The sequence below is a fragment of the Perca fluviatilis genome, chromosome 23 (assembly GCF_010015445.1).
Source record: "Perca fluviatilis chromosome 23, GENO_Pfluv_1.0, whole genome shotgun sequence".
Lineage (NCBI taxonomy): Eukaryota > Metazoa > Chordata > Actinopteri > Perciformes > Percidae > Perca > Perca fluviatilis.
Genome location: NC_053134.1, coordinates 7332895 through 7346158, shown reverse-complemented (window position 1 = coordinate 7346158; position 13264 = coordinate 7332895). Strand labels below are relative to the sequence as shown.

General features: G+C 31.6%; 1 protein-coding gene across 1 annotated transcript; it reads left to right on the top strand.

Annotated features, from left to right (window-relative positions):
* Positions 1-8: 8 nt before the first annotated feature.
* LOC120553517 (tetraspanin-9) lies at positions 9-13016 on the top strand. Its single transcript, XM_039792031.1, has 9 exons — positions 9-211; positions 1797-1838; positions 10326-10405; positions 10549-10740; positions 11046-11120; positions 11232-11333; positions 11486-11617; positions 12026-12109; positions 12529-13016. The coding sequence occupies exons 3-9, from the start codon at positions 10343-10345 to the stop codon at positions 12598-12600; spliced, it is 720 nt and encodes a 239-aa protein (XP_039647965.1). The 5' UTR covers positions 9-211; positions 1797-1838; positions 10326-10342; the 3' UTR covers positions 12601-13016.
* Positions 13017-13264: the final 248 nt, after the last annotated feature.

Genomic DNA, 13264 nt, shown 5'->3' with positions numbered 1-13264 from the left:
CTCTAAAGACATTACACTCCTCCTCCTCCTCTTCTCTAGCCATCGACGGAACTTCAAAGCTGACTTTCATAACCGTTTACAACCGTCGGATTTACGTTTCCACAACGAGTGATGCTGTGAGAGGAAAGCAGCAGAAGTTAAGCCGACATGTGAAACTTGTTTAACGGCTGAGTCTTGAGACGTTATCGGGGAGATGAGGTCATAGTCAACGGTAGGAAAACTAGCTTAACTGTCTCCTTTTTTTTTTTTCTTTCCCCTCGTCGCATGGACATGCAAACAATCACGGCCCGAGCCTTCAGTGGAGCGGTTTTAGTTGTGTGTAAGCAAACGTCAACGTGTTTTGTTGTCACGAAAGTTTATAATCGGTGGATTTGGTAGTGTTTTTTTTTGTTTTTTTTTACCAAACTTTTGTAAAACCGCAAACTTCACTCCAGTGACGTCACGTCAAGACCAGAGATCCTTAGAAGAGGACATCACTCTAATAATAAAAATGGTAGCTAGCTAGATAAAGCAGTTTTCATTACAAAAGTGTGTGCTCCATGACGCACTAACTAATCAAGTAGTCTATTTAAAGTAGCTACATCTATGAGTAGGTAAAAATGTCCATTTATTTTCCAAATTCAAGGTAATGGCTTCAAAGAAGCAGATGTTTGCTTCGAAATTGAACGTAAGCTATTAATCTGCTAACAAAACAATTTGCCATAAATGTTCTGTTAGTAGACTTTTAATCGATTAATCACTGCAGCTCTAACTGATATATTTTATATTATTAAGATGAACGTTTCTCATAAAGATCCCTAAAGTTAGTATTTAAATAATTGGGATGTATTGAGTTTAGTAGTTGTTACTGCTGTCTGGTTGATAAACTACTACAGGCAACAACAATACTAAATTTATCTCAAATATATATTCTGTACTGTAATTTTAATGTTATTTATTGGCCAACATATAGCTACAGTACATGATACATTATATTATATAGAGGCTTATTATCAGTATAGCTCTATTTGTAGGTTTCTTTTTTAAATTTTAAAGTTGATACTTGAAGAAAGCCTCAGAGATGATAAAAAGTCCTTTAACATCAGAATAAACTGTAGGTATGTAGCAGTTCACTACATACATCTCTTGATGGAAAGCATATAAGAACTTGACATAAGTAAGTGATGTTTTTTTATATGTATCACTTGAAGGTGAATGTTTTGTCAAATAGTCTGTAACCACATGTGGGATGAGCCAGATGTTTGGCATGACAAATAAAAAGGTAACTAACTGTAAACAGACCGCTGTTGGTCCAAATGTAAAGATGAACCTAAATAACATCAAAATGCTTTTTTTTGTTGATGGATCAGTAATGTATTTTTTAATTGTGTTTCTTAGTTGAGAAACACATGCTTATTTATAGTATAGGTTAGGTCAAACACTTGTGTGTGTTTAATTTCTGACAAAAGAAACCGGATTACCCTTTAACATATCCTGCAGCTGTTTTATGCCCGTACACTCATGCAGTTAACAGTTTCAGGTTTCATGTGATCAGAAGGAATGTCTTACTAACAGTACTCTAATTTTTCATAGACCAAAGAACAAATCAAGAAAATAATTTTAGTTTCAGCCCTACTTCTTAATTTACCAACATTGACACAGGATCAAGACACTTTAGCCCCGACATTCAAAGAATTCAGTTTCCAGTCCTGTGTTTTGAATTGAAAGATTTTTTTTCTGTAAACCTAAATCATCACTTTCAATGATAGCTTGTAAACAATATATAGTATAAATGTTTGTACACACATGTGTTCCAGGTACACCACTAGAGCTTCTCCGTTCTCCTGCTAGTTGAAGTGGTAAGTTTATCTCCTCCTCGTTGTGTTTTTGTGGTTTCAGCATGACTCCGCAGGGAGAACATCATGTTTACAGTTAGTGTGATGTTCCGGGAAACAAAGAGGTTGGTGAGCTACAGTGTAATGTCTGGTTTGTGATCATGATGACACAAACAACTTCCAAAAGATTAAAGAAGTTGCGAAAAACATTCAATTATGCCTTATACCGTAAAGAAGACCCAACCCTGGCCAGTTGTTATAATGTACAGTATGTCATGATTTGTGTATCCAGTGTGTCCACTGGGTCTTAAAAAGTCAATATATAGACAATTAAGGCTCTTAAAAATATTAAGTACTATGACTTTTTGACGAGATACTATACTACTTTTTTTTTTACGACATACACCTTATCTCTATGATTTTTTTTATGGCATTTTTTTACAACATACTGTACTATGACTTTTGTATGGCATTTTTACAACATAGCCTACAGCTTTTTTAGGATTTTTTTTACGACATACTATACGGAAATTTTTGTATGAAATTTTTATGACCTACTGTCTGGCTTTTTAATGAAATCTTTACAACATAATATACTATGACTTTTTTTATGAAATTTTTTCGACATACTGTACTATGACATTTGATGACATACTATACTATGACTTTTTTTAATACATTTGTACGACATACTATACTATGACTTTTTTTTTTATATACTATGACTTTTTTTTAAAGATAATTTTTGGGCTTTTCTGCCTTTTAATAGACAGGACAGCTAGGTGAGAAAGAGGAGAGAGAGGAGGAAGACATGCAGGAAATAGTCACAGGTCGGACTCGAACCCTGGACCTCTGCGTCGAGGCATAAACCTCTCATGTGTGCCCGCTCTACCCACTGAGCCACCCACCCAAGGCATACTCTATGACTTTTATGACTTTTTTCGTATACATTATGACTTTTACTATGACTTTTTAAACTTAACATTTTAACAACTTATTATATGTGACTTTTTAACAACATACTTACTACTACAACTTTTTAAATGAAATTTTAATGACATATTATACTATGACTTTTTCAACATACTTTACTTGGACTTTTGGGACCTACACATACTATGACTTTTTCCCGACATATATACTATGACTTTTGACTACATACTATACTATGACTTTTAACGACATACTATACTATGACTTTTTGACGACATACTATACTATGACTTTTTTTATGATTTTTTGACGACATACTATACTGACTTTTTTTGACATACTATACTACGACTTTTTTTGATACATTTTGACAACATACTATACGACTTTTTTCGACCTACTATACAATAACATTTTTATGCCATTTTGACAACATATTATACAATGAGTTTAACTTTTTGACGACATACTATATACTATGACTTATTTTTACATTATACTATCACTTTTTTGTTTTTGACGACCTACTATATTGATACAACTTTTTTTGATACATTTCTACGACATGATACAGTACTATACTTTGACTTTTTCATGACTTTTTTCAACATACTGTACTATGACTTTTATGACTTTTCCCGACATACCTTTTTTGATACATTTTTACGACCTACTATACTATGACTTTTTTGACGACAGCATTTTGATGATATACTACACTGACTTTTTTTATACATTTTTTCGACATACTATACAATGACTTTTTTCGACGTGCTATACTATGACTTTTTTTTTATACATTTTGACAACCTACTATATTGTGACCTTTTTCAACATACTATACAATGACTTTTTTTTATGACTTTTTTCGACATACTATACAATGACTTTTTTCGACATACTATACGACTTTTTTTATGACTTTTCGACATACTATACAATGACTTTTTTTATGACTTTTCGACATACCATACAATGACTTTTTTCGACATACTATACAATGACTTTTTCGACATACTATACTATGGCTTTTTTCGACATATTATACAATGACTTTTTTTATGATTATTCGACATACTATACTATGACTTTTTTCAACATACTATACAATGACTTTTTTCGACATACTATACAATGACTTTTTTCGACATACTATACTATGACTTTTTTCGACATACTATACTATGACTTTTTTCGACATACTATACAATGACTTTTTTTATGACTTTTCGAAATACTATACTATGACTTTTTTCGACATACTATACAATGACTTTTTTTATGACTTTTCGACATACTATACTATGACTTTTTTCGACATACTATACAATGACTTTTTTCGACATACTATACAATGACTTTTTTTATGACTTTTCGACATACTATACAATGACTTTTTTCGACATACTATACAATGACTTTTTTTGACATACTATACTATGGCTTTTTTCGACATACTATACTATGGCTTTTTTCGACATACTATACAATAACTTTTTTCGACATACTATACAATGACTTTTTTCGACATACTATACTATGGCTTTTTTCGACATACTATACAATTACTTTTTTAGACATACTATACAATGACTTTTTTAGACATACTATACAATGACTTTTTTCGACATACTATACTATGGCTTTTTTCGACATACTATACAATAACTTTTTTCGACATACTATACAATGACTTTTTTCGACATACTATACAATGACTTTTTTCGACATACTATACTATGGCTTTTTTCGACATACTATACTATGGCTTTTTTCGACATACTATACAATTACTTTTTTTATGACTTTTCGACATACTATACTATGACTTTTTTCGACAAACTATACAATGGCTGTTTTTATGACTTTTCGACATACTATACAATTACTTTTTTCGACATACTGTACAATGACCTTTTTCGACATACTATACAATGACTTTTTTCGACATACTATACAATGACTTTTTTCGACAAACTATACAATGGCTGTTTTTATGACTTTTCGACATACTATACAATGACTTTTTTCGACATACTATACAATGACCTTTTTCGACATACTATACTATGACTTTTTCCGACATACTATACTATGACTTTTTGACGACATACTATACTATGACTTTTTAACGACATACTATACTATGACTTTTTGACGACATACTATACTATGACTTTTTTATGATTTTTTGACGACATACTATACTGACTTTTTTTGACATACTATACTACGACTTTTTTTGATACATTTTGACAACATACTATACTACGACTTTTTTCGACCTACTATACAATGACATTTTTATGCCATTTTGACAACATATTATACAATGAGTTTAACTTTTTGACGACATACTATATACTATGACTTATTTTTACAATATACTATCACTTTTTTGTTTTTGACGACCTACTATATTGATACAACTTTTTTTGATACATTTCTACGACATGATACAGTACTATACTTTGACTTTTTCATGACTTTTTTCAACATACTGTACTATGACTTTTATGACTTTTCCCGACATACCTTTTTTGATACATTTTTACGACCTACTATACTATGACTTTTTTGACGACAGCATTTTGATGATATACTACACTGACTTTTTTATACATTTTTTCGACATACTATACAATGACTTTTTTTTCGGCTGCTATACTATGACTTTTTTATACATTTTGACAACCTACTATATTGTGACCTTTTTCAACATACTATACAATGACTTTTTTTATGACTTTTTTTCTGACATACTATACAATGACTTTTTTCGCACATACTATAACGACTTTTTTATGACTTTTCGACATACTATACAATGACTTTTTTATGACTTTTCACATACTATACAATGACTTTTTTTCACATACTATACAATGACTTTTTCGACATACTATACTATGGCTTTTTTCGACATACTATACAATGACTTTTTTATGATTATTCGACATACTATACAATGACTTTTTTCAACATACTATACAATGACTTTTTTCGACATACTATACTATGACTTTTTTCGACATACTATACTATGACTTTTTTTGACATACTATACTATGACTTTTTTCGACATACTATACAATGACTTTTTTCGACATACTATACTATGACTTTTTTCGACATACTATACAATGACTGTTTTTATGACTTTTCGACATACTATACTATGACTTTTTCCGACATACTATACAATGACCTTTTTCGACATACTATACAATGACTTTTTACGACATACTATACAATGACTTTTTTTATGACTTTTCGACATACTATACAATGACTTTTTTCGACATACTATACAATGACTTTTTTTATGACTTTTCGACATACTATACAATGACTTTTTTTGACATACTATACTATGGCTTTTTTCGACATACTATACTATGGCTTTTTTCGACATACTATACAATGACTTTTTTCGACATACTATACTATGACTTTTTTCGACATACTATACAATGACTTTTTTCGACATACTATACAATGACTTTTTTATGACTTTTCGACATACTATACTATGACTTTTTTCGACATACTATACAATGACTTTTTTCGACATACTATACAATGACTTTTTTTGACATACTATACAGTTACTTTTTTTGACATACTATACAATGACTTTTTTTATGACTTTTCGACATACTATACAATGACTTTTTTCGACATACTATACAATGACTTTTTCGACATACTATACTATGGCCTTTTTTCGACATACTATACTATGGCTTTTTTTTCGACATACTATACAATGACTTTTTTATGACTTTTTCGACATACTATACTATGACTTTTTCGTCAAACTATACAATGGCTGTTTTATGACTTTTCACATACTATACAATGACCTTTTTACGACATACAATGACTTTTTTCGACATACTATACAATGACTTTTTTTATGACTTTTCGACATACTATACAATGACTTTTTTCGACATACTATACAATGACTTTTTTCGACATACTATACAATGACGTTTTTTATGACTTTTCGACATACTAAGACTTTTTTCGACATACTATACAATGACTTTTTTCGACATACTATACAATGACTTTTTTCGACATACTATAAAATTACTTTTTTTGAAATACTATACTATGACTTTTTTCGACATACTATACAATGACTTTTTTAGACATACTATACAATGACTTTTTTCGACATACTATACAATTACTTTTTTTGACATACTATACTATGACTTTTTTCGACATACTATACAATGACTTTTTTCTGGACATTAACAATACTATGGCTTTTTTCAACATACTATACAATGACTTTTTTATGACTTTTCTGACATACTATACAATGACTTTTTCGATATAACTATACTATGTGGCTTTTTTCGACATACTATACTTATGTTTTTTTCGACATAATACTACAATGACTTTTTTATGACTTTTCGACATACTATACAATGACTTTTTACTACATACTATACAATGACTTTTTTATGACTTTTCGACATACTATACAATGACTTTTTTTCGACATACTATACAATGACTTTTTTTATGACTTTTCGACATACTATACTAATGACTTTTTTGACATACTATACTATGGCTTTTTTCGACATACTATACTATGGCTTTTTTCGACATACTATACTATGACTTTTTTCGACATACTATACTATGACTTTTTTCGACATACTATACAATAACTTTTTTCGACATACTATACAATGACTTTTTTCGACATACTATACTATGGCTTTTTTCGACATACTATACTATGGCTTTTTTCTACATACTATACAATGACTTTTTTATGACTTTTCGACATACCATACAATAGACCTTTTTTTTCAACATACTATACAATGACTTTTTTTCACATACTATACAATGACTTTTTTTTATGACTTTTCGACAATACTACTATACAATGACTTTTTTTCCGCATACTATACAATTAAAACTTTTTCTACTATGACTTTTTTCGACATACTATACAATGACTTTTTTTCTATACATACACTTTTTTTACTAATATACACTTTTTTGACATACTATACAATTTTTTTCGACATACTATACAATGACTTTTTTCGACATACTATACTATGGCTTTTTTCGACATACTATACTATGGCTTTTTTCGACATACTATACAATGACTTTTTTCGACATACTATACAATGACTTTTTTTATGACTTTTCGACATACTATGACTTTTTTCGACATACTATACAATGACTTTTTTCGACATACTATACAATGACTTTTTTCGACATACTATAAAATTACTTTTTTTGAAATACTATACTATGACTTTTTTCGACATACTATACTATGACTTTTTTCGACATACTATACAATGACCTTTTTTATGACTTTTCGACATACTATACAATGACTTTTTTCGACATACTATACTATGACTTTTTTCGACATACTATACTATGACTTTTTTTATGACTTTTCGACATAGTATACTATGACTTTTTTCGACATACTATACAATGACTGTTTTTATGACTTTTCGACATACTATACTATGACTTTTTTCGACATACTATACAATGACCTTTTTCGACATACTATACAATGACTTTTTTCGACATACTATACAATGACTTTTTTCGACATACTATACAATTACTTTTTTTGACATACTATACTATGGCTTTTTTCGACATACTATACTATGACTTTTTTCGACATACTATACAATGACTCTTTTCGACATACTATACAATGACTTTTTTCGACATACTATACTATGGCTTTTTTTGACATACTATACTATGGCTTTTTTCGACATACTATACTATGACTTTTTTCGACATACTATACAATGACTCTTTTCGACATACTATACAATGACTTTTTTCGACATACTATACTATGGCTTTTTTTGACATACTATACTATGGCTTTTTTCGACATACTATACAATGACTTTTTTTATGACTTTTCGACATACTATACTATGACTTTTTTCGACAAACTATACAATGGCTGTTTTTATGACTTTTCGACATACTATACAATGACTTTTTTCGACATACTATACACTGACCTTTTTCGACATACTATACAATGACTTTTTTCGACATACTATACAATGACTTTTTTCAACATACTATACAATGACTTTTTTATGACTTTTCGACATACTATACTATGACTTTTTTCGACATACTATACAATGACCTTTTTCGACATACTATACAATGACTTTTTTCGACATACTATACAATGACTTTTTTTATGACTTTTCGACATACTATACAATGACTTTTTTCGACATACTATACTATGGCTTTTTTCGACATACTATACTATGGCTTTTTTCGACATACTATACAATGACTTTTTTTATGACTTTTCGACATACTATACAATGACTTTTTTCGACATACTATACAATGACTTTTTTCGACATACTATACTATGGCTTTTTTCGACATACTATACAATGACTTTTTTTATGACTTTTCTACAAACCATACTATGGCTTTTTTCGACATACTATACAATGACTTTTTTCGACATACTACACAATGACTTTTTTCGACATACTATACTATGACTTTTTTCGACATTACTATACTATGGCTTTTATCGACATACTATACTATGGCTTTTTTCGACATACTATACAATGACTTTTTTTATGACTTTTCGACATAGTATACTATGACTTTTTTCGACATACTATACAATGACTGTTTTTATGACTTTTCGACATACTATACTATGACTTTTTTCGACATACTATACAATTACCTTTTTCGACATACTATACAATGACTTTTTTCGACATACTATACAATGACTTTTTTTATGACTTTTCGACATACTATACTATGACTTTTTTTGACATACTATACAATGACTTTTTTTATGACTTTTCGACATACTATACTATGACTTTTTTCGACATACTATACAATGACTTTTTTCGACATACTATACAATGACTTTTTTCGACATACTATACTATGGCTTTTTTTGACATACTATACTATGGCTTTTTTCGACATACTATACAATGACTTTTTGATACATTTTGACAACGTACTATGTTGTCACTAAACTATGAGTTTTTCATGACTTTTTTCGACATACTATACAATGACTTTTATGGCATTTTGACAACATACTATACTATGAGTTTTTTAACTTTGACAACATACTATACTATGACTTATTTCGACATATACTATCACATTGAGTTTTGACGACATACTATACTAACTTTTTTCGACATACTATACGACTTTTTTTGATACGTTTCTATGACATATACTTTGACTTTTTCATGACATTTCAACATACTGTACTATGACTTTTTTTCGACATACTATGCTATAACTTTTTTGATACATTTTTACGACATACTATACTATGACTTTTTTTATGAAATTTTTACTACATACTATACAATGACCTTTTAAAAAAAATCTATGACTTTTATGGCATCTTGCTTTAATTTATTGCTTTATCCCTGCACAATGTTTGACTGACCTATATATCATTCAGTTAGGCCTTTTTATCTAATTTTAAATATTGTTTAAAAATACAATTTCTTGCAGTGCCTGTCAATTTAATCATGGCTCGTGGTTGCATCTGCTGCGTTAAATACATGCTCTTCCTCTTCAACCTGCTATTCTGGGTAATTATTACACACACACACACACAGACACAGCCAGAAACTGTTACCATGAATCAGTAGTAAGATCAAAATACCAACAGAAGTGTTTAATTATCATTAAATCAACAGGAAGTTTCTGAGTTTCCGGTGTTTTTTTTTTTCAGCTGGGTGGGTGTGGATTGTTGGGTGTGGGCGTTTGGCTGTCGGTGTCTCAGGGCAGCTTTGCCACCCTGTCGCCCTCCTTCCCGTCGCTCTCCGCCGCCAACCTCATCATCACCCTCGGCACCGTCGTCATGGTGACCGGTTTCCTGGGATGCCTGGGTGCCATCAAGGAGAACAAGTGCCTGCTGCTGAGTGTGAGTACACTACAATACCCATCATGCATCACTAGTGGAGTTGTTTTGAGTGTTCTTTAGTGGTGTCGTGTTCAGGTTGTGTTGGAATTTTAAATGTTGAAGCCACTTAGTGCTGCTAACATGAGAAAGGTCAGGACCTACCACCAAACCCCAATGTGTCATAATCAAAGCTGATATGTGTGTTTTTAAGCAAGGAGATCAAATGTATTTGTTTTACATTCATATAAATGCAACATTAGTGTATCATGCAGGTTTCTGCTAATGGTCAATAATTTTAATCGGACTCTTTTCTTCGCTTTCTCCAGTTTTTCATCGTTCTGTTGATCATCCTGTTGGCCGAACTTATCCTCCTCATCCTGTTCTTTGTCTACACCGACAAGGTAAGACTGTGTTAAAGTACATTTCATATTTATTTATGAATGATCCTCTCCTGCTGTGGGTACGTGTGACTACTTGTCCCATGATCCACCTCTTCACCTCTGTTTGCCCAGGTGAGCGAAAATGCCAGACAGGACCTGAAAGAAGGCCTTGTGCTGTACAACACAGATAACAACGCCGGCCTGAGGGATGCATGGAACACCATACAGGGAGAGGTATAGAAATGTAGTAACAATCACCACCTTTTACATTGTATTTTATATAGTTATTTCTTGACAATTCTTTACTTTTTAATCACACTTTATTATCCTCCTGTAATGCACCTTTGTAACATCATCTGCTTCTGTGTCTCCTGCCTGTGCACCAGTGGCGATGTTGTGGTGTGATCAACCACAATGACTGGTACACCGCCCTGCATGACAACGTGGTTCCTGACCGATGCTGCCAGCAGGTTTACCCAGGCTGTGGACGCAACGCCTCTAATACCTTCTGGACACGGGTCAGTGTGTTTCTGTTTACATCTTAAATTTGCTATTAAACTTGTCCTCTGTGGCATTAAGATAGCGAAATACTCTACGTACGGAGTGGTATCGATCTTTTCATCTAATTCAAGACATTGCAAGTTGACAAACATCAATGGTTGAAATATTGGAGTGCAGTTATATGCAGTTGCAGTTAGAACCAGCTCCTTTTTAGCTCGTGTGCATTTCTGTTTCTTCCAAACTAAAGACACCATTGTATACATAAGTTGAGACAAGATTAAGAAAACAAGCAAGGAATGGATCATCAGTTTCAAGGCCTTCAAATTCTTTAACCTTTTTGAAATGTGTCTGTATATCTGTCTTGACCTTAAACTGGATCCCTTCTGATGTGCAGTACTCTTTTATTTGTTGGTGTGTGTTTTTAGGGTTGCTATGAGAAGGTAGAGGAGTGGTTGGATGACAACAAACACCTTTTGGGAACCATCGCCATGTGTGTGTTAGTCATACAGGTAAGCAGCTCTTTATCAAGCACTAGTTTATTAAGTTCATGCTTTCGTCCAAAGTGACTTACAAGAAGTGCATTCAACCATTTAGATATACCACAAAATAAGAGTCATGCAAGTACAGTAACGATAACAAATATGTTGAACTGCTGCATTAAGAAATGATAGTAGTTCTTTATGGATGGTAGGAAGGTGCTGTCTGAACAGAAGATGTGTAGTTTCCAGTTTTCCTGATGTCAATTGTTTTACCATTGTGGAACCAGGACAGCAAACAGTCGTGGTTTTGTTGAGTAGCAAGCCGATTGGCAGTGGCAGGGTATGGAGTAGTATGGGAGAAGCACTTATTCAAACTCTGAATAAAGCAACATTTAATAAGTTTTGTATATGTCTTCTTTGTAACGGTTTTTGTTTGTTTGTTTTCCTAGCTCCTTGGTATGGCTTTCTCGATGACACTTTACCAACAGATCCACCGAGCCGGGAAGAAGTATGAAGCCTGACAGGATTAATGCGGTCATTCCAAACTGTTAATATTGGTTACATAAGATATATCGCCTTTTGTTTATTTTCTTTACATAAGCTATATCACCTTTTGTTTAAAAAAAAAAAAAAAAAGAAGCCAGTTTTAATGTGTGCCACTAAAGTCTATTATCTCACATTTCCCCATCTATTGAACTTGTTCTTCTTAATTAGCTTTTTAAAATCACACTAATGCATGTTATGTAAAATATTTGTGATTTGCCTCTGACAATCACAACCGAGAGAAAAGACTGAGAAGAGGAAAAGTAAGGAGAATCTTTGTGGTTGTTAAAAAGCCATGCCTGTGGACAAGTATTATGTATGGATCCATTAAGAAGCATTGTATACTAATGTGTTCAATAAAAGCACTCTTCACAAATGTGAGGTTTCAGGTGTACAGAGGATTACTGACTCAATGACCGTCACATTCTTTGACAGGCAGCACGAATAACGACATCTAAGTCATATAGATAGATAGATAGATAGATAGATAGATAGATAGATAGATAGATAGATAGATCTGTATCTATCTAGATAGATATAGATCTATATATATAGATCTATATAGATCAATATATATATCTATAGATATATATATATATATATATATACAGATAGATATATAGATCTATATATAGATCTATA